The 23,544-nt window shown below is 47.4% G+C and overlaps 1 protein-coding gene across 1 annotated transcript in view; it reads left to right on the plus strand.

Annotated features, from left to right (window-relative positions):
• Positions 1-44: 44 nt before the first annotated feature.
• The window catches only part of LOC119433556 (DDB1- and CUL4-associated factor 7), a 28,307-nt gene continuing 4,807 nt past the window's right edge, over positions 45-23,544 (plus strand). The window contains exons 1-6 of the mRNA XM_037700804.2: positions 45-540; positions 5,008-5,215; positions 7,838-7,942; positions 10,012-10,218; positions 17,277-17,573; positions 19,005-19,122. Coding sequence (XP_037556732.1) covers positions 5,048-5,215; positions 7,838-7,942; positions 10,012-10,218; positions 17,277-17,573; positions 19,005-19,122 — 895 coding nt within the window. The 5' untranslated portion in view covers positions 45-540; positions 5,008-5,047. The remainder of the gene's footprint in view (positions 541-5,007; positions 5,216-7,837; positions 7,943-10,011; positions 10,219-17,276; positions 17,574-19,004; positions 19,123-23,544) is intronic.

Below are 23,544 nucleotides of genomic sequence, written 5' to 3' on the forward strand. Positions count from 1 at the left end.
GCTTGTCGTTCGACCCACTAGACTAAAATTTACACTTTAGTGTTCGCGGGCAGCTGCGGGGAAAAGCGCTGGCGAATGCTCGCGCCCGTTGTGCCGACGACCAACTACACCACCCGCCGTTGACTCGTCGCTTCTCCTCGTTTTGTGGCTTGGGGTGCGCACGCTGTGACAACGTGGCGGAGTGAGCGGGTGATTCTGCAACGTGGATCACTGGTGTATGTGTGTCTTTCGTTGTGATCGTGACCGTGCTCAGCGAGCGCGTAGCGTCGCCCATGGCGACTCGGCATCTCTCGTCGTCTGTGCCGCCGGGTTCGACCGCCGTGTTGCCAGGCAGTGCCGTGGCACGTCCCCCCTACGATGAGCCCCGTCGCCGACCGCCGGTCGCCTGTTGAAGTACGCTACGCGTCTTCCCGCTGCACCACGGCACACGTCGACACCCGCCTGCGGCTCTTTCGTTCCGCCAAGCTGCTGCTGTGATCCGTTGGCCCAGCGAAGGCGTGCTGAACACGGAACTTGGTGGCGAAACGTGAGGTTTGGCCGGTAGGTACTCCGCGGTTTGGCTGGCAACGAGTCTCGCACTTGCAGAGAACCACTGAACGAAACCGTCTTCGCGATTCGACTTCGTTGCGATCATCGACATTCGAAGAGTCGTTGAACGCAGTGGGCATAATGTAGACTTTCTCACATACAGTTGTTGCGAACAGTCCTTTTAAAAAACACCATTCGGCGTACGGGCATATCGTAAAGTTGGCATGCTTTCAGGACGCGGCTTTCAAGTTATCGCAGCCTTTTGCGCCTAGCCGCAGCTTAGTGTAATCAGACCTGTGTTTTCTTTACCTTAGCATAATTCGACTGATCGTAGTTTGCTGAAACATTGTTCATTCCTAATGACGTGTAAAGCGGTAACATCATTGCACGTTGCAAGGTTGCCCTACGGGACGGTGTGGTCAGCTTTATGTTTTTCGCGATATTAGAGCTTGCACTGATAAGTCGAAGTGGTAATTAACCGACCTCAACGACCTGAACTGGCGATCACCATGTAGCATATCACATGATACTGATACTTTAGCATGGCGTAAAGTCTGGAAATGAAGGAAAGAGCATCCATGAAAGTTATGCAGTGACGAGCTAATCCATGAGGAGCGGATTGTCGAAATTTTCAGCTGACATGACAGTAGTTAGGTGCAGTACTAGTGGCATTTTCAGCTACAAGGCAAAGTTATACTCTAACCTTGTTATAAAGAAGAACGAATATATCTTCGTTATATTTAATATTTGCTATAAGCATATATTCGTTACATGTTGATATGGCACTCATGGCTTCGTTATTGCTTAGTGGAATCGACTCATCAAGCTGGCAGTCATAACACAATATCTCAGTTTTACATAGGTCCCGAAATGTTAATGCTGATCGTTAATTTTTTTTTACCTAGAATTTGCTTATCTGAAAAGCAATGGGTTGCCATGGGTGCTTAGACACTTGGGGCCTATGAAGATTGTAGAGTTTACTAAGCTATTGGACCTAGTGAAGCTTTTGTTTAAAGGGGCCCTGAACCACTTTTTATCGAAGTCGAGGTATGCATATGAAGTTAAATTAGACCATTTCAGAAATACCTTGCCGCAGCAACTTCTTCAATGCATTCAGCAGAAGCAGAGTTATTGGCAATCAAGCATACCATTCACTGTGGTGCTCTTTCTTCAATGATTTGCTCTGCAAAGGCTACGGCAGAGCTGGGTAGGCCCACAACTCTCCGCCTACTGAACGTCACCATGGCGCACAGTTCAAATTTGATTTTGGACACCACTATTTCCGATTTTGGCGCCTACGAACCGCCAAACATGCCAAATGTGGTTGTCCTCAGCGAGCCACAATGCGCTCAGCCAGTGGATTCGTTTCAGTGGCCGCGTTATCCATACTACGTAGCAGGCCGCAAGCTACATGCAACTGCAGTGTTTGTTTTGAGCACAACAGGGCTAAAGGGCACGCTTGCGCTCATATGCTCCTGTCTGGCAGTGCTACATGGTGCATAGCACTGTGTGTGGCTTTGTCCTGCACCAGTTTGACTGAGAGATAGTAGCCAAATTCAACTTGCACATTTTGAAGCACTATCCATAGCTCGATCATTACAAAGCGAAGTCTGGCAAGGCATCTAACCCTGACCGGCCAGGAGTGACTACGTGCTGGTAAGCGTGCTTGGTGGTCCGACCTTAAGTTTCGCTTGGTTTGAGGTTAGTTGAGTGTTCAAAACTAGTTGAAATTAGAGAGACCCGACGGCTACGACGTTGATAAGCAGGGTGGTCAAAGTTTATTCTCACGTGAGCGACCGCGCCCGAGCGGGAGCAGACTATGGTCGGCTTCTTCCGGAAGTACGTAATTATTATGAAAATTTGAAAGCAGTCCAGAAAAGAGTGAGGAGCAGGCTTCTGTTGAAAAGAGGGCATTTGAGAGAAAGGTAGCTTCGCACTCCGCTTGCGAGATCTACGCGTCACGCACAACTGCAAAATTTGGCTGAGATATTCACAGCAGCGTATGCTCTCCGTGGACTGGGTCTTCTCACCAAGCCTGAGGGGTGGTTCAGGTCCCCTTTAATGACTTAGTTACAAGGACAGAGTTACATGTTGTCAGCACATGATTTTATTTCATGCAAATGATGGTGCTTTCAAATTTGCTAAGTCGAGTGTGCTGTTGTGGCAGGAGTATGTGCTAGAACAACTAACTGATGCGAGCGTTCCTAGATTGTTCCTTTGTGTGTTTAAGTATATGACGCAGTAATGAATAGCCACAACTCGTGTAATCGTCGTCCGAAACTTGTAGCAGCGCTTCTTCTTTTACCGGCGCACATACACGTCTCAATGCATTCATGCTTTATGATAGTGATGTAGCAGCAAAACATGATAGCTTGTTTAAATATTGTGATGGGACATGATTTCAACATTCATTGTGTTTTGTACTGTACTGCCACTGTCAAAGGTATCCAAGTTGGCTATTATTCATTCACAGCTTAGAGCCACTGGCACAGTCCATTCAGAAAGTTCTGATTCATGAAGATGGAGTAGTGTTCTTGCTATAGTGGCTCCTGCCATATATTTTTGCTCCTGCCAGCAGCATTTCGTAGCCGTAAGAACCAGCCACTGACTATGTGACGGACATTTCAAGTTGAAGGAAAGGTGCTATGTGATCCTCCAAGCTAAATTGCACATCTTTTTATGCTTGTACAATTGGCCACAGAAGTTTACAGGACATAGAATTTACTATAAAGCAGTTCTCGCAAAGCCTGAACACATGGCCTTGCATCTGAAGTTACAATCTGTAATAGTTTTCGAAATTTACACAGTTGTGTGTTAGATTAGAAGCAGTATGCCTTGACAGAGCAAACAAAAATTCACATTTGTGTTGGAACAAGTTTCTCATAATCTTTTGTGGCCTTCTGTACAGGAAAGGCATTTGGCTCATGTTCTGATAGGAAAATTGTCTAGTGAATAGGCAAGCTTGCTATCGATGTTCACAAAATGCTGTGGGCCCTTGAAGGCCAACTACAACAAAATTTTAGACCACGTAAAAAGCCTAGTTTCAGGTAGCATAAATATAGAACAGCCTTCATGCAATACCTTGCTTTTGAAATATAAGTGGATACATCACAAAAAGAGCTTCTTAAAATAACATTTTCCTACCAATGCTGCAAAAAAAAAAAAAAAAAATGCCATCATTAATGCTTGCCAGAAAGGGCACACTACCCAGATTCTTGAGAATTGACACAGCTCCTTAACACAACCTCTGAGATTAGGTGGCATCCACAGCACACTGAGAAACTGAGATAGTGTGCTGGAATTTACTTCATTACCTCCAAGTGTGTGCATTGTCTGCTTATGTCCTATTTCAAGGCTGTTAACAAGAAAACAAATACTAGCCCTGCAGCCTTGCGGGCATTACTTCAAAATATACATACTACGCATTTATAAACAATTTAAGGCCAAAGTGGCATTTTAAGAAGAAGAATTTTATTTATTCACTCACGAAAATAAAAGCACAGTAACAAGTTATACAGAAGGAGGTCCCAAAGCTCAAGGCTGTAAAGGGACCTCCTGTTCTAATTAATAAGAACAAAACAAATTAGGTTAGCGAAAATGCAGCAAAGTTGTAAAGTTGTCTAGAAATAATTACACACGACAGCAAAATTGAAACATTATATAATAGTATACAGAATTACGTTTTGAACAAATAAAAAGTAACAAAACAATTCAGGTTAATGCAAATGCAACAAAGAGGTAGAATTGTTAACATGTATTAATGCAAGAAAACAAGTAAACTGAAAACATGGCATAACGCTGTACAGAGTTACATCTTGTACTGAATTAAAAACAAAAATCAGGGGAAGTGAAATGTAGCCAAAAGGCAGAGTTTTAACAAATACTGACACAAGGCAACAAGTGGACTGAGATATGGTAAAATGTTAAACAGATATGATGGTTTACACATAAATGAAGCAAACAGAACATGTTAAATTACATCACAGCATTCACAAGTTAAGTAAATATGAGAATAAATGCTTTTTAAAGCTGCCCTATACTAGGAGACAGCTTTATGTCCTGTTGGAATACAGTTCCAGAAAGGCATCCCTGTGAACGCAGAAGTGAATTTATGATAATTAGTTCTGGGGGGGGATTTTAGGTAATAAGAAGTTCTTAGCTTATGCAAATCGAGTTTTATTATGATTAGCAGAAGTGAATTTATGATAATTAGTTCTGGGGGGGGGATTTTAGGTAATAAGAAGTTGTTAGCTTATGCAAATCGAGTTTTATTATGATTAGCAAGTTGTTCAGTATTAAAAATTATTTTGGGAATGTTTGTGTGAAGGGAATTGTAGACAAGGATTGCCATGTTTGATTGAAATAGTTTATGAATTGTGGCCACATGCATTTCATTGCATTTGGCCTTTAAGCTCAATCTGGTCATGAAACTGCTAAAACAAGACACTTACTGAGAAAACACTTCCACTATCTCTCCAGGAGTATTGCAGGTGCCCACTGACCTAGAGAAAGAGCCAAGATGGCGGTGCACGCAGTATCAGCCGCGGCAGCCGCCGGGGGTGCCAAGCGCAAAGAGATCTACAAGTACGAGGCCCCCTGGACGGTGTACAGCATGAACTGGAGCGTGCGGCCTGACCGGCGCTTCCGGCTTGCCCTCGGGAGTTTCATCGAGGAGTACAACAACAAGGCAAGCTGGCACCATACTCGCTTTTTCAGCTGTCTTCTTTACAGCTGTTGCAAACAAAGTGGTGAACTAAAAAATAACCAACCCTTCCCCTACCGGAAAATGGGGGTAAGCAAAGCTTGTCGTGTGTTTCTTCGGGGTTCCTCGGAACAAATTGCACTGACGAGTACCACATTGTACTCTAACCACAACCGGTCACACGCACTGCAGCTGGCTTCAAAGTTCTGGTCGAAAAACTCGCGTTGAAACATGGCCGTTGCACAGCGGAAGTTGGCGCTAGCGTTGCCAAGGCGTGCACCACCATTGTCGGGTTCCTGGAGGGCAAGACAATGCTGACGTTTGGCCTCAACGTCACGCTTCCGCAACTCGGGGTCCGTGGCTCTTCGTTGACGTTTCGCCTGGGCTTCGGAGGCCCTAACGCTAGAATCGGAACGTCGCCATAAGCCCTTTCCTGAGCGAGTTCGTGGCGTCGTTGCTCAAACGCAGCCTGCTCCTCAGTGAAACGTACCACGCACGGCCTTCCCAACCAGTTGTCGAGACTGATCTGAGGCAAGGGAAGCCCAGTGGAGCGCATGCCAACCCCCTTTCCTTCTCTTTGCCTCCTCGCAACACACCAAAGATCCCGATTGGCCGCGCGCGTCACGTGATCCGGTGCCGGCACAGCTGGAACAGCAGCTCTACTCTGGGAGCAGGTGTTTTTTTTTTTTCCATGACCACGACAACGCCACCGAAACTTGTGAGCCAATACAAGCTTCACTTGAAAAACACATGATGTCTGAAAAATTTGAGAGAGTGAGTTGGTTGGTTGAACATACAAAAGCGTGTGTGGTGTCCTGTGTTTGTCTTTGCTCCAGTCTGGTCCTTTTGGTGTTTTTGCCCAAACTTTAGTATGACATCTGCTTTATGACCTGCCACGATGGCGCAATGGCCATGCGTTTGATTTTGGCTGCGGTGGCCACATGGGGGCAGAAAACAAGAATGCTCAGGTACTTAAGGCCAAACTACACCTACCTGAGCCGGCGGGCCTCACGCACATGCAGATGGTTCACGACAGGTCGTATGTGTTGAAGCATGGCACGAGCATAGCTGTCTTCTCCAGACAAATATCAGTGCTCTGGCTGCCTCACAAAAATATGAAACAATGTCTACGAAGGCAAAAATAGTGAGCCGAGACGCGTGTCTTGTAGGTCCAGACCGACATTCTTTGCGAAGTGCGGCAAATGCAAGGTGCACGCGAGCAAGTTTTTGCACGTCGGCAAACAATGTGTAATTTGGCTAACTTAAGTGCACGTTAAAGAATCCCAGGTGGTCAAAGTTAATCTGGAGCTCTCTACTACAGCATTTCTCATAGCCCTTTAACTTATCAGGCGGAAACATTAGTCAACATATGACAGATAGCTAGGTTCTATATGAAAGTCGGCAATAATTTGGCCTTTAGGCTTGAGTGCATCTTAAAGAATCCCAGGTAGTCAAAGTTAATCTGGAGCTCTCTACTACGGCATCTCTCATAGCCCTTCAACTTATCAGATGGAAACATTAGTCAACATATGACAGATAGCTAGGTTTCTATATGAAAGTCGGCAATAATAAAATGCTTTCTTGTATTTCAGGAGTCTTTTGTTACCTTCTTATGCCAGTTAAGAAAATAATTTCTGAACTGTTAGATATGGAGTTACAGCATTAGTCCAGCTGGAAGCATATTCTTCCAGAAGACTTGCAACTTGCACCATCTTCTGCGCTTTGTGTCTTGGTTGCTGAAGAAGCTACCACGGCACTGGAGGCAGAGCTTGAGCAGGAGGAAAGGCAACAATAACAGGTTTATTTGCATTTTGTATGATGTGCTAGACAGGAGAGAGAGAGAGCTAACAGAGAAAGTGACGCATGCAGTGGGAGGCTGCAACCACTGGCAGGAGTCGCAAGGGTAGTACAAGCACAAAGTTTACCCCTGGACAGCATACATCATCAACTGGAGTGCGCTGTTGTCTTAATTCATATTGTCTTGTCCTTGCTGAACAAGTTTCATTATGAATATCACCAACCAGCCCAGCATGATGTGATATTCATCACCTTTGGGCAGTGGGATTCTCACGATAGAGGGCAGGTCTGGCAGTTGGACCATGTTGAACTGGCTACTTTCAGGATGTGGTACAACTAGGCTGTATGAAAACCAAAGTATTGTAACCTTGTTCCAGAATTGTGCCAATTCAGTTCTACAGTTTAATTTTAAATTCTAACCTAATGATTAATTGGGGCGCCAAAGAAAGGCCCAATTTGTGTATCACTGTGTCTATTACGCCAAGCTGGGATTGGTCATTAAACTTCTTCAAAGAAGTAGCAAGTGCTAGATCTCTTCTATTGTGTGTCGATTATTATTGGCCCCCTTGGCCTCCATCAAGCTGTATGCTTACAGCTTTTTTGCCAGGGGAGCCTTCAACACAACTTTGTATGTGTGTTGTGAATAAAATTGAATTGAGAACAGCGGCTTGGTAAGTGAGGCGATTACCAGAGGTTAACTATTCCAACAATGACTTTTTTTTTTCAGGTCGTTGAGGAACTCTTCAGGAAAATAGTAGTATAGCAAGGACTGCATGGTGCGTTGACTGACTGTGTTTTACCTGTTTGTAGGTGCAACTGGTGTCCTTGGACGAAGACACTTCCGAGTTCCTGGCCAAGAGCACCTTCGATCATCCATACCCGACAACAAAAATAATGTGGATTCCTGACACTAAGGTAAGCTGGGTCTGGCTGACAGACTTGAGCTACTTTATCTAACTTAACTTCATTGCTTTTCATTTTTGAATGTTGCTACTTCAAGAAAAAGGAAATAATGCTAACCTGATGTGGCACTTTTTGAGGCACATCACTGAATGCTCTTTCGCGAGTACTTCTCAGAATATTAGCCGCACTCACCGAATGGGAGTGCAAGGAAAAGCTTATGTTTGCAGAAGTACTTTTCACTTTTGCATAGCCCTTAAAGGGATACGGACACAAAATCTGAAAATTTTACAAAAATGCTGAAAATGAATCGTCAGTGTATGATTACACCGAAAAGAAGTAGGCACTTAGCTCATTTTTGAGCCGATGGCTTTATTTTTGGCGTTTCTGTGAGTGCGCGCCTCGCCACCCGACCCGCGGGAGTTGGAAGGCGTGGCGTCACGACACCCTCGTCGGATAGCCAGCCGGCCGGCCGTTGTCATTCGAAGCGCGCCGCCGCCGCCATCGCGAGCATGGATTCGAGTTCTGGTGCCTCTACCAGCGATGAGTACACGTCTGAAGACGAGGACCATTCCAACTTGGCAAGAAATATTACTGCTTACGGTTACGAGCCTTCCGCATCAAGCGACAGAGCAGGCGACCGTGGAAGTGCCGGTCAGGTTTTCACGAACCGTAGCGCAAGATTTCGCTCTGCACCAGACACTTGTGCAAGAATTATTTCTCGTTTCATCTGTAATCTTGCTTTTTCAAGAGCGCACGCAGGCGAGGCAACTGCGGGGTACTTCAGCACTGCATGGATGACTGAATAGTAGTTTATGCCATTGGCGTGAGCAACTGCTGTGAGGTATCTGTACCTTCGAGACTGTCACGTCCACTTCACCAGCCGCCCGACAGATGGCAGCACCTGTCTGGCGTTCTCCCCAGTTTTTCCTGCTTTTAACCTGCGGAGAAGCAGAGCTGTGTGTGTGTCTGCCCCGCTGCCATGTAGGACTCATCTCGTGAGTTGCGCTCGCGCGCAATAGCCTTGTATTGTTTTACTATGCTTTGCCAACATTTTTTAAGGACATTACTGCCTTCGTGCCCAGCCTCGGGCATCTGACCCCAGCCTCGCCCTCACACTGCTAAAGAAGGCTGCAAATAAACGAAAACAGTACCGGCATCTTTTCGCCTCCTCTTTTCAAACGCGCCGCTGATCATTTCTCTCTTGCGTTTTCGTGAGAAGACCGATGGCACAGCGTCAGGCTTTAGGCGTTGCCTTTTGAGCGGCATGCCGAGGCTTTTCAGCACAGCCGGGCTGGTCACATGATCATCGTCGACGAAGTTGTCCGCGCAGATGAAGTAATCTTTTAGAGGTCTCCAGGCTGCGTGTAATGGCTGACAGGCATGTATCCAAAGTTTACGTACCTTCTCGTCTCTGGGAAACGTGTGCAACAGGCGTGTCACGACCGACGATGCTGTTATAACAGCAATGTCTGGGCATTTCTTTCCGCCGCGACGAACGTGTCAATACCAAGCGACGACCGCGGGAAGGCTCATGTAAGACGTACCACCTGCGTGGAGCACCGACGGGGATAATGTTTCAGACGGACCGCGTGCGAAGATCGCCGAAAGGGGTTAAACAAACACTGTAAAGGACCAACACCCCCAGAAACACTGCGACAGCTGTGGCCGACCTTGGCCGCACGCGCGCGCCGATGGGTGTTATGACGTCAAATTTCAGCTTCTGCCGGCGGCCGCTTGGAGGCAAGGTGCAACAGAAAATCGCAAAAAAAAAAAGATGTTTCTCGTTATTTTTTCAAAGAAGCTTGTTGTATTCGTCATTTTCAACAATTCAACTTTTGTTTCGACGCAAAAAACCACCCGCCAACTTTTGTGTCCGTATCCCTTTAAGACAGTACAATATAATCTCAGTTATACACTCGCAATTCATACTGTGGAAATGGGCTTACACATGGCGAACCCAGCTTATGACAATTGTACCTAGTAGAGGATGCAACTCTGACATGATTGAATGTTTTTACTTTGATTTAAAGACCAGACAACTCTTTGAACTTTTCCTTCCTTGTCTTCTCTGATTCGTCCAGGGTGTGTTTCCCGACTTGCTGGCAACGAGTGGAGACTACCTGCGGGTGTGGCGTGCGGGTGAGGAGACGCGTCTGGAGTGCCTGCTGAACAACAACAAGAACTCTGACTTCTGCGCACCTCTGACCTCCTTCGACTGGAACGAGGTGGACCCCAACCTGCTCGGCACGTCCAGCATAGACACCACCTGCACCATCTGGGGCCTTGAGGTAATGCCACCGTCAGCATTGTAGTTTGGTCCATGGATAGTTTCGCAACTTCACCAAGGCCTTGGCAGAGTATGTGCTTGGGTGTCTTTTTGACACCGTCATTCATGAGAAAGAGTTCAATGAAGCCTAAGATTGTCAACCCAGCTATATGCAGGGCTTGCTTCTTGAGATGAGATGTAACTGAATAAGAAATAAAAAAGAAGGAAAGAACTATAAATAAACAAACAATTAGGATGACTGACAAAAAAATGTCTGTCAGTCTTTACTGGCATAAGTATAACAGCAGGGCCTTCGAGACTTCAATTGCATCCCCACTTCCTGTTCCATTGCCCTAGAAAATTACTACAGTTAAACCTGGATATAACGAAATTGACAAATTCCCGAAAAACTTCATTATAAAAAGGATTTCGTTATATGCAGGTTCGGCACGAAAATTGGAAAAGGAAACGCTTACCGTATGTGCTGTCGCTCAAGATTTACCCCCAATACACTAAAGTTGTGATGAACAAAAAAGTCCCAGTTTTGCCCAAAGGCGAAGGTCTTTGCGATTGCGACAGCAAATTAGCAGACAGCTATACGAAGTAAGGATAGTACAGTCAAATCTCGTTAATACGTAGTCGCGAAGATTCCCCCACCCAGCCCCAATTGAACCCCATGTATTGGCTGACTGCTTAAGCCGTAGTCGCTCATTGCCCACCAAACGGTTAGTGCGTACTATTTTTCTTGGTCTACACGCACACGCACAAAATCGGCAAAATCTCGTGCGCAGACGTTCGATTCTCGAGTTGGGACGCCCGAACGACAGTCGCCAGCCATAGTGAACTTACAACATGGCCACCACGCCGTATTTTCTGCCGATTGCCGCGCACAAAAGCATGGCCTTCGAGTTAAGTTCCCGGTAATGTGGAGAAGCTGCTGGTAGGGGGTGCGAATTCGCTGTCGCCATCGGAGTAGTAACCGCGCAGAAGCACATTTTATTGCAAAGCGCATTTGTGCCGTCCCCGTGGACGTCGCTTTGAGGTTCCATGTAAAGTCCAAACACGGCAACCAAACACGGCAACATCGTCGGCACGCGCTGTACGCTGTGTGTGCGAGTGAAAGCTTGCGGAGGTCAGCTGACTCAATCTCGTGCACGCAAGGGAGAAAGGGGGGAGGGGGTCGAAAGCGCGCTTTCGCGCTAGGCACGGCGGGGGAGGCGAGAAAGGGAAGCGTTTACTTCAGCGGCGGCCATCGTATCTTGAAAGCGATCTGCGATGTGGAAAAAGTGTGCGCCCGCACGGGCTTATCTTCAAAGCGAACTGCAGACAAGGTCAATACAGGGTGTCTACCAACCGGGAAAACCGGGAAAACAGGGAATTCTCAGGGATTTTGAATATTCTGGAAAAACTCAGGGAAAACTCAGAGAATTTGTGCCTCTATCAGGGAAAATTACTGTAGGGATGGGCGAATATAGGGTATTGACGAATATTTCATTGAATAATTCTATGTTCGTTATTCGCTTCGATTAGAATTCATGGATTCAATATTTTCGAATTATTCAGCGGTCCCGAGTAGGCAGCCAAAAGTCACGGACGGTCGGTGCACATCTCGGAGGCTATGCTTCACGTCATGGCTGCCATACATCAACCATAAATCTCGAAGGCTATATGTTTTTGCATTAAAGAGCCTGAAATGTGCGACGCCGAAGAGCAGAAACGGCGCTAGCGCACAACCGAAACGAAGCGGCGGAGTCCGCACAGCTATAGTCAGCAGCGGAAATCGTACGTGAATGACAGCAACGACGGAACGCTTCGTGCCTATTTGTGCCTTTATTGCGTTTACCGTTGCGCATAACAACGCGTTGGCCGCGGGATTTCATAGTCGCCACCCATCATCGCGTCGATAGCTGCCGCGGTTTCTTTCGCAGCGGTTTCGTTTAGTTTCGTTTTGACTCAATACGCACGTCGGCCGCGTGCCTAAAGAGCTGCGTAGTGGCCATCCATGATCGCACAGATAGCGACCGCGATTTCGTCTGAAGTTGTTGCAGTGAACGGTAGTTTCGTTTCGTCTGAAGTTGTTGCAGTGAACGGTAGTTTCGTTCTGACTCGGTGCGTGCGTCCGCCGGGTACGGCCACACTAGCGGCAAGGTGCCGCGCGTCAGCGCCTTGCCGCGAAGTCCACCGTGGCAATCGCGTCTCGCCGCGCGGCAGCGCGATATGATCTCGCGCGCTCTCGGAACGCGGAATCACCGTGAGCGAAAAGGGTACGATGGGACAGCGTCCAGAAATCCCTCTATAGAACCGCGAGAGACGACAATCGTCGATTGATAACCCGGCGCGGAGCGGCGGAGGTCCGGTTGCCATTGGCTCCGTGACGTCACCCTCGTCGCTCTCGGCACCCTCGGCAAGCCTTTTGTAAAACCCCCGATTCCTGCCGCTTTTCCCGCGCTCGTCATGATGCGTTGCCGCTCGCGGCATGACGCGGGCGTTTTTGCCTCTATCGTGGCCATACCCTTAAGTAAGCACCGCAAAGTCGCCGTTCGTAATCGTGTCGATAGCGGCCGCGGTTGCGACAAGCAGTTGTTTCGGTTTGACTCGGGTCAAAGCTGTCGAGGATGAAGCGCACCGGCTACATCACGATGGACGTGCGATCCGTTGGCGTTGAGCTTACTGGCGAAAAAATTATCGGGATGTGCCCGCGGTAGTGCAAAGCGTGTCGCAAATGATGGCGCGCGCCGCAGCCGTGCTGCGAAGGAAGTCGCGAGGCCTCGATCGCCGCTGCGAGAGCCAATCAGTCACGAGATGACGAGAATTGCAGCTTCCGCACTGCTTTTGTGCTAAATAGCGAAAGGATTTGCTAATACATTATACTAATAAAATCGTGCGGACGTAGTAAGCATTTGCTTATTGTTTTCTGCATACCCTGATAATTCGGACATTTTTTTTTCAATCCCATGAAATTCGAATTAACTAGGTTTTGCTGTAATATGTGATTTATACTGTTCAAACTATTCGATTCGAAACTATTTGACCAAATCACTATTCGCTTCGAACCTCAAATCCACTATTCACCCGTCCCTAAATTAGCTGTAATTTCATTGAAAGGGAACGAAAGTTGCGGCAATGGAGGGAGGGAGGGGAGGCGACGTTTAGCTGCGCCACCAAATGTGTATTTATATAAAAATGTGGTGAGGCGAGAAGGTGTTAAAGACTTCGGACGCTGCTCGACGAGTGTCCCGTTCTGATCTCGTCGAAAACTTCCGAGCCGCCCCCAGAGGCACAGGCAACAGTCACCAGCGCCGTGCGCGTTCGGTACGAACGCGGGCAAAACGCCGACGGCGTCGACAACAGTTCGACGCATTGCTGGTGCTGCTGCATGTCTAAGTTTATACAGCTGATAAAACTACTATCCTTACTCCGTATAGCTCTCTACTAATTTGCTATCGCAATTGATGCTTAGCATTTTTTATTGCGATAGCAATTATATGGACACTCAAAAGCAGATTTCTGCCGTCGCCGTAGCCGTCGCCGTGAGGTTCCGTATGACGTCAATGGAGATGAAATCGTCGCCGTGCGCCGAACGCTGTATGTGCAAGTGAAAGGGCGCGAGGGACGCGCGCTTTCACGGGGAGTGAACGCACGGCGGAGAACAAACGCGCGTTCTGCGCCGTGCTCGCTTAAGGGCTGCAGAAGTAAGCGTCTCTTTCCTCCTTTACAATCACCATATATGTAGAGCAAACGCGCCTTCTTCCGACGCGCGAGAGGCCGAGGGGGAGGGGCAGGGGGGGGAGGGGGAGGGAAGGGAGGCGACGTTTAGCTGCGGCACCAAGTGCCTATTTATATCAGAGGCTCCGGCAACAGTCACCAACGCCGCACGCATTTTGAGCGAACGCGGGCAAAGCGCCGAAGGCGTCGACAATAGTTCTGCGTGTTGCCGGTGCTGCTGCATGTCCAAGTTTATACAGCTGATAAAGCTAATATCATTACTCCGTATAGCTCTCTACAAATTTGCTATCGCAATTGATGCTTCGCCTTTCAGGTGAAACTGCGACAACTTTTTTTAACATACTTACTAAAGAGTGACAGCATCAGGCAACATGGTGTCAGCCCATCTTGATGTAAAAGAAAGTTCCGTTTCACTCAGGGAATTTAGCAAAATCACTCAGGGAAAACCTGGAAAACTCAGGGAATCTGAAAATGTCAACTTGGTAGACACCCTGCAATATCTCGCGTTTCTTCGTCGAAGCACTCATCCTTCGAATGTCACACCAGGTACTGGACGCGTGGACGCGTGTCGTTTCGCACAAGCGCGAGGCGTCTGAAACGTAGAGCGAGCGACACAATGGTGTCGTAGCATCGTATAGTGTCACCTAGTGTCAAGTTAGTGAAGAGAAGTGTAGAGACTTGCGCAGTAACCAGAGAGTGACGCAGCCAGCGCGTTGAAAAAAAATATTTTTTTTTTTTTTTCCTTCGGCAACATCAACAGGAAAAGGAGAGTGCCGACTTGGCGGGCTGGGCCAGCTGCAGCAAGCGGCAGGGTCAGGTTTGAATGAAGAGAGGGGGAAAGGTCACGCCTGCGGCGGCAAGATCGCCGTGTCGAGGGATGCAGGCCCGCCTCGCACACGTACGCACACGTGGGCTCGCTCTCGCACCGTGAATTCGAGCGTGCCAAGCGCGACGCCGCCGCTTCGCATTCCGTCGCGGCGTAGAAGGTGCTTCCGGTTGCTGCTCACGCAAAAGTGACAAAATTTGGGGCGAAATATCTAGGTTGTGGGCAGGGAAAATTCGTTATATCGATGGGGTCTCCCGCTGCCACTTCGTTACATAGAGGTTTCAAATACATGTGCTTCTATGGAGTCACGGCGGGGAATACAAAAACTTCATTATATCCAGGAATTCGTTATATGGAGGTTCGTTATAAGCAGGTTTAACTGTAGTCTGTATTCGTTCTTGAATATCAAGTGAAGCCTTCGCTGCTGACCATGTGCCAGTCTGTGTTGCCAACATTTTTTCAAGCTTGTCGCTGAACTGAGACAAAGTTGTTAAATTTTTGCTAAATCTTGCTCCAAAGTCACTAAAATTGTGGATAATACTACTGAAGAATGAATTTTACATAATGGAAGTGTTTTTGGAACACTGCAATACAGTCGAATTCTGATAGTTCGACCTTGACGGGACCGACGTATTTATCGAATTATTTGGCATGTCGAATTAAACAAAGCGCAGAAGAAACATAGAAGAAACATTTGCCTGTGTTTGCCCGATTCTAACATGCCCCCGAATCAAATGGGCGGCCACTTTCTATTTGTGTGAAGTAGAAAGCTAACGTAGACATTACAATAATATACCTAAACGAACTAGATATATATAGCGTACCCGATTTTATAGCAAGAAAAATTGCCTGCAATATTCTGTTCACTTTTCACCTGAAAGCTTGAGAATTTTTCATTTCACAACTTAAGCTGTTTCATGACATCTGAGCCAGTGTCCAAGGGCTGCTTGATCTTGTAACAGTAGTGAAGCAGATTCCAGTTGCTCCAGCTCTGCGGTTACTTGCCAGTGATGATGAATGGGGTAGCAAACGAAGCTAAAATAAAGGCTTCCCAGGATCATCATACACAGTGACAAGCATGCCGGTTTTTCAAAGCATATGCAGTGGAACCTCGTTGATACGATTCTGCGTAACACGTTTTTCGGGATGATACATTTTTTTTTTTTTCATTTCCCGGCCAATGTTCCATAGGAGCAGTGTATTTTCATGCGGTTGATATAATTGCGTTTTCACCTGAAATTGGATGATACGACTTCAAACTAGTATTTTTGAAACTCGTAGCTTTATATTCAACTGTACTAAATTAAATTACATTCCAACGACCGACGAACAACGTGTTAAAGGCTGGCGACACTATCGGAAAAACGTGCACTGAGCGCCGGTGGCGGAAAAACGCGCGCCACAAAAGCTGCCGCGAAGAAGGTTTTTCGTGCCGTGGGAGGGATCGGTCCTGGACCGATTTTAATTGCCACATGCCAAGGCGGCAAATGAGCCGCGAGCGAAGCAATGTCCCCTTCAGTGATGTACGCACGAGCACTGGCCGGCCTGGAGGTGCGCGCTCGCTCTTTAAAGAAAGAAGAGAGCGCGCGCCTCCAGAGTAGCCGTAGCCCGGGAAGCTCATGTGGACCCACCTGACCGCTATTTTCGCGCCCGTAGTATCGTCTGCTCACGTCGGCTTTTGTCCACGCTTGTTTTGGTTGCCTTTTCAGGCGACATCTTCATGCGGTCACGTGGCTGAATGAAGCGCCTGCCCTCGTCCGCCAGTCGTATCGCTCGTTGTGTCACGCTGCTCCTTTGTTTCGGAATTGTTGGCCTAGTGGTGCCGTGCCCTCCGTAGCCTATGTCAAGGATCTTGTTATCTTTCGTAACAACTTGTTTACGGACTTTTAAAAAAAGAAAGTTCAGCAAAAACTGACGAGCTGTTTTAATGTTGCTCAATAAAAGTGTGTTTGCTGCGGTTCGGTTTGTGTGGTGTCGTGATGGGGGGGGGGGCTGCTCCGCATGACACGCGTGTTATGAGCAGCGGTATCACTCGACGCCACGGGGAGCTTTGCTAGCGAGTTTGTCACCAAGTCAGCCTGTTTTCTTACTGTTTGGGGCTTGCTTTGGATGATATGATTTTTGTATGATAAGTTTTATTTTCTGGTTCCTGCGAAGATAGTATCAACGCGGTTCCACTGTAGTACAAATTTACTTGCTTTTTGGCTTGTGTATTGGCCATACACGCGAAATTCGGCCCCAAATGTGTAAAAAAAAGTGCAGCCCTTACAAGAGAACATGCAGTAAATGGGTTGATTGGTTGCAGTATGTTTAGATTTGCGTAGAGCTCGTGCCTACATCTTACTTTGTTGTGCTAAGTGGCATCTTATGTTTAGATTTGGTGTCTCTAGGTGGCAAGGCACTCAGCAGACCTCCACACTGTTTGCCAATCACTGTGTCTGGGTTTTCAAACGTAGTGTCTGCAGGAAGTTGTGCAACTGATAACATTGAAGCGCTCTGATTGTTGTTTACTTCTTTTGTTTCTGTAGACGGGCCAGGTGGTGGGCCGTGCGATGGCAGGTGGGGGTGCTGTGTCAGGACACGTCAAGACACAACTGATTGCCCATGACAAGGAGGTGTACGACATCGCATTCTCTCGAGCGGGCGGCGGTCGCGACATGTTTGCCAGCGTGGGCGCGGACGGGTCGGTGCGAATGTTCGACCTGCGCCACTTGGAGCATTCTACTATCATCTACGAAGACCCACAACACCAGCCCCTACTGCGTTTGGCCTGGAACAAGCAGGATCCCAACTACCTGGCCACTTTTGCCATGGATGCTTGCGAGGTGAATTGGTTGACTTACTTTTAGCACCACACTTGCATTACAAGAAATGCTATAATGGGACGTTGCAGAAAAGCCTGAACTGCTGGAGGCTTTTTATTGTTCGTGGAACTCTCAGTTAATGGAGGCTTTTGTATTGATTGCATACCTGTTGGAATGTAGTCGCCCATGTAAGTTCTTGCATTCTGAGTCTTAGACCTCTTTTACGGGGTTGATTGATTTGTTTGTGTGGTTTATTATCCCGAAGCAACATCGGTACTATAGAAGAATCTTAGTGAGGGACCCTGGATTGATCGTGACTATCTAGGGTTCATTGACGCGCACCTGAGTCTGAATATGCATCTGTTTTTGTATCCCATCCCCTATGGAATGCAGCCGCCATAGGTGGTTATCAAACCCACAACTTGGTGCTCGAAACCTGAGCACCATAACCCCTTTGGACCATGTCGCTGGTCTTGCTATGAGATCCTTGAGCTCAGTGCACCGAATGTTAAAGCACATTCTCAATCTGAAATCAGTCTGAAAAGTCTCACTTGAAGGAAGTTTATGGGTATTAAAATTATTTGTACAGCAGAATGTCAATATAGTGAGTGTGGATATAACGAATACAGTCGAGCCCATTTATAAAGAACTCGATAGTTCCACGAAAAATGGTCATTGTATCACTAGTTCGTTATAGGTGAACTCGCCCTTCAAACCGCGCAAGAATTGACGACACTGAAGTTGGTGTTGCAGTTATGATTTGGCACCACTTTGGTCCAACAGTCGGGTTTTCAGTAGCTTCATTTTTGTTGCCGCCACATTCCTGCACTTTGCTCCAAGTCCCCAATAAAAATGTACTCCAGCTCTTTCAAAATGGCGCCCGGCTGATTCTGATCACCTGCCATTTCAAAACTGTCAGTGCAGGTGCCACAATTTTTTCTTCGAGAGCTTGGGATATATTTTACTATCATCAGAACCCAAGTGAATTTTGCATACGACGGCGAAGCATTCTAGTTGGCTTGAAATGGAAAGTACGACAACATCCCGTCATTTTGTAAAGGTCTTGCTGTTACAACTGCAGCATCCGTCACAGAGCTGCAAAGTAAAGTTTTCATTGTCATTTCAGCTAAAAAAGTGTGCAGTTCGAAATATACAACACCTTGGAGCACTGATCTAACTCTAGCTGGGCCCAATATTTTCGCAAAGTGTCCCATCTGACACTGACTTTTTAGTTCTGACTTAAAGGGATAACTTAGTTCACAAAGTTAGGATATGTTTTTAAAGATTTTTGAAATTTTTTTCGTGAGAAAGATTGTCACAGTTTTACGTTGCACATTTCTTTATATGTAATCCAGCCTACTACCGTACAATTAGGCAACTGTTGTTCACCGTCGCATTTAATTCAGCTTCACAGACTGGTGCGTGTTGCAACTGTTGCACTTTCCTACCCAGGTGATAATCCTCGACGTGCGAGTACCGTGCACACCCGTGGCACGGCTCAACAATCACCGGGCATGCGTCAACGGCATTGCCTGGGCTCCCCACTCGTCTTGCCACATCTGTACAGCCGGTGAGTAGTACAAGCATGTCTTGTGCGAAGCGTGCGGCGCCCTTGTGTACTGTTGTGGCAAAATAAAACACAATCGAGTTAGCGCTAACCAACGGGTATGCTTCTCGCTGGTACACTAGCACATCGCTTTCTGGAGCGCTCCCCCACTCAACACTGATACTTGACTCGAGAAAGTGAATTGGTCGCAAGTAAGGGGTGGCCTCGCTGCTACATCAGATAAAGACGGGATCTGTCTAGAGATAAAGTACGTTTTCGTTAATTCGACTTAGGTTAATTCAATCTTGTCCAAGGGTCCACGACCGGCACCTATAGATTTCTGTGGTACCAAACATTGGTTATTTTGTTCCTGAAATTCTTCGCCGGATAATTTGAGCTTGGCCGGTCATCGCGCACTTGTCCTACCCCATTGGTGGCCGCAAGTACTAATGGGTCTCGGCAGCGCTTAGGGTATGGTGAATATGTTGAACACGCCTCATACTCCTGTTGAAATCACCTGTTTTTGGCTTGCTCCAGGAAGATTTGAAAGCGACAGTAGTAGCTCACAATGGACCGTCCTATTAGAGTATTTTCCGATTCTAATGCGCACCTTTCTTTTTTTTTTTTTCAAATTTGTCTCACAATTGCTTAGGTGGTGCAATCGGGTACAAAACCAAAACGAAAATTTCGTTCCCAAGCATAGCCAGCGTCTTCACAATTATGATTGTAAGATGGCTACTATGGTTGGCAACAGAGCAACTTCTCGCATGGCATAACAACGACAACATGCCACTTTCATTCCAGTTACAAAAGGACATTCAAACAATAAGATATTTTACATGCTCGTGGCAAAAAATTGCGTCACATGTTCTTGTTGTTTTGTAGAATTGCATGTGTCGCAGGACGAACTAGCGCAATTGTTAGTCTAGGTGTGGGCTACTGAAACTTACTTGCGACCAATTCACTTTCTCGAGTCAAGTTTCAGTGCCCGTTTGTGATTGCTGTAGGGTCATTGGATAAATACAAATTATAAAACGTGCAACGAATTTGACAGAGGAGGACCTGTGCTCTTCATAGACAGCGATAAAGTGCTTTCTGAGAGTGATAACGATGGACATTGAGTAAATAAATTTTCATTCTGTGAAGGTAAAGTTTGCTGGTTTTGTCTTGTCCTTATTGGCAGATCGGAGGCAGGCTACGTTTTTATTGCTAAATAAATTGGGTGTGCATTAATTTCTGCTTTGTTTAGGAGCTCTAATGTCATTCTTACGTTAGTTTTCTATTTTGAACCCATAAAAAGTGAGTGCGCATTCAAAAATAACACATGCGAATGTGCATTCGAATGCGTTAAAGTCGGGGCAAACAAAACAGCGGTATGTTATGGTACCTTCACTGGCCTCTTGTTTAATTCAACCACTTTTGTTTTGCATGTTAGGGTCGAATTAACGGAAGTCAATTGTAGTGTTCAAAACATGGTGGTCATGATGTGTTTCCGGCTCCTGCAATATCTTCTGGCACTTGCAGTACAGAAAAGCATAGCCTCCGAGATTGGCTTTGGTTACTCGGAGACAGCCTATAGGGACCCAGTGCAGGCCATGAGACACTACGGCTGTTTTAGTGTGCAACTGAAATATGTCGATGCCGTCAAGTCTTTTCTTACAGCGCCCAAAAGGTATTGTTAGCCTGCTAACGATGGTTTCAAACGCCGTTGCCAAGACCGTCGATGCTGCTCACGGACACACTGCACCTTCTCACATATAGTCGTTTCTTATGGAGCTTCTTTTCTTTTTCCCCACTTTCCGGCAATTTTTTTTAATGGGCTCCAAAGACGCAGGCACGTTTTGGGAGCTGCGCATCTTCAACATAAAAAAGCAAAGCATTCTACGCGTTCTCAACTGCGAGCACCGCTGCTATGGTGCCGCGGCCACGGTGCTGTGGAAGTAGTGAGCAATGGAACAGACAAATTTTACTCTGTGCCTCCTTGTACTTACTCGGTTTGCCCAGAGCCACCTAGACTAAGCTGCACTACTTCCTCTGTGCTTGCGTGCGCATGTTTAGGCTGTTCAGGCGGTGAACGTGTGGTTTGTGGATTGCTGAAATATGTTGTTTTTGTGGTCTTCAGTTGGAAACGGCACCACCAGTCCCCGCGCGAAAGTGTCTGAGCTTAGAACAAAAAGTTCTTTCGATACACGAGGTAGAAAAGGGCGACTGGCAAAAATGTGAAATCTCAAAGCAATTCGACGTACCACCTTCAACACTGTCAACTGTACTGAAGAATAAGAAAGCGGTGTTGGACGGCTTGGAGAAGAGCTTCTCAGTGAAGTGAAAGTGCAACTGTGATTGCAAGTATCCCGAAGTGGAGAGTGCATTCGTGAGTGACTGAATAACGCCAGAAGTGCAAACCTCCTCTTGAATGGACCTGCACTGACCACAAAAGACGAAGCTCTGGCCCTCCAAATGGGCAAGCAAGATTTTAAATGCAGCTTGGCTTGAATGCTTCGAGTGATGGCATGGTGAGTCCTCCAAATCGATGGTTAGCAAAAGCGCAGCAGAGGACCATGACACCGTGAAGGGATGGCACAAGCATCAGCTGATCTCCCTACTTCAGCAATATGAAGAGAAAGACATTTACAGTAGAACCTCGCTGATACGTTCCCGCTTATTACGATTTCCTGGCTCCTTAGTTTGCAATCGCGAAAAATAAACATAACCCCCTAGAGGAATGTGTTAATACGTTCCCGGAAAATACGATTATTCGGCAGCAACGTTCAGCATCGCGGCCAACTGCGGTCGTATGATACGTTCTGCAGCGAAAAGTTATCATTCAGGTGTGCAAAAAGACCACTCTCGTGTGCTTGTGAAGCGCTAAGCGGCAAACAGCGGCCGCGCGGCTTCTCTGCATTGCTCGTTCGCCCGAAGTGACGAAGCGCGGCAGCAGTGGCGAGCGAATTGACCTTTGCGCTGCCTCGCTTCAACACGAACAACTAAGCGGCGAAACCAGGCGGACGCCGCACGCGCGCGGCGCTACGACTTGCCGAGATCGTAGCGGAGGTGGTGGCGGACGAGGCGCCTGAAGACGGCGGCGAGAACGACGGCTTGCGCCCACCAGCTACCTTCGCCGAAGCCCTTGCTGGCCTGGAAGCCTTACAAAGCTTCTTTCGCACGAAAGACAACGAAAATGCGGACAAGGGTCTGCAATGCACGCAAAAGGAGTTGTTCCTGTCCAACGGTGTGACGTACCAGCAGAAAATACAGTCGAATCTCGAAGGGGCCCGAAAATTTGTTCGAATTAAAAGAAAGACTTATTTTTGACGTATTTGTGCACCATAGCGCTACGTACGAACGGTGCGAGTCGTGAAATATCGCGGCACGCAAGCACATAGCGAGCGAGGGCCACGAAACTGCCCACGCTGGCCAACGCTCGCATCCCGATAGCGCCTCTTCCTCTTCACAGCCACAATCTCTCTCTCTCTCTCTCTCTCTCTCTCGCATCCCGATAACGGCAGTGAACGAAACTTCAGGGAGCGGGCTGCGCTGGCACGGCGACGTGTGCGCGCGCGGAGACCGTCGAAGGTGAGGGAGGAGGGCGGCAGGGAAGCGCATTTGGCCTCGGCAACCCCGTCGCTTCGGTGGCTCCCCTCACCTTCGACTAAGGTTCCTTACCTTCGACTGTCTCCGTGCGCACCCGCCGGCCCGCCCGGCGCCAGCAGCCCGCTCCCTGAAGTTTCGTTTTCTGCCATTGAAGCGAGCGTTGGCCGGACTGGGCCTCCGTGTTGCGTCCCTCTGCGCCGCAGCCGCAGCATTAGCTGAGACGTCGGCAGGTACACGCGTGTTCCGGCGCCACACTGAAACGGTGACCTTACCATTTGAGAGTGGAAATTTTCGCCGCGGTATTTTTGTCTTTTTTATTTCTCCACGCGGCGTTGAGGGGTCTCTCCTAAGCTTTTGCTTTATGGCGGTGTTGGAGCATTGCCAGTGGGAGGCGCCGCCACGTGATTTGGCATGCTGCTGAGAGCATGTCGGTTCGCGGTTATGTTCGAATTAACCGTCGCAAATGCTTTCGCGTTCGAATTACCGAGCGTTCTCGCCCATTGGAATACACAACTTTGATGGGACCGCAGCGTCAGTTCGAATTAATGAGATTCGACTGTAACTATGTTTTGCAAGAAATGTTTTCTGCCCTTGCACCTCAATATGGGCTTGTCAGCTTCAATTTTTACCGGATTCGGATTGTACGTTTATTTTTCGCGTATTTTTTGAAAACGTATGAACGAGGTTCTACTGTACAACATAGATGAGGCTGCATTCCTGTACAAGTTGTTGCTGAAGTGCACATACACTACACCAGGTGGATCCTCATCAGGAGGCGAACATAGCAAGGAGTGTTTTACTGTACTGTTCGGTGCAAATGCGACCGGTGAGGACAAGCTTCCTTTGTTGATACCG

The sequence above is a fragment of the Dermacentor silvarum genome, chromosome 11 (assembly GCF_013339745.2).
Source record: "Dermacentor silvarum isolate Dsil-2018 chromosome 11, BIME_Dsil_1.4, whole genome shotgun sequence".
Lineage (NCBI taxonomy): Eukaryota > Metazoa > Arthropoda > Arachnida > Ixodida > Ixodidae > Dermacentor > Dermacentor silvarum.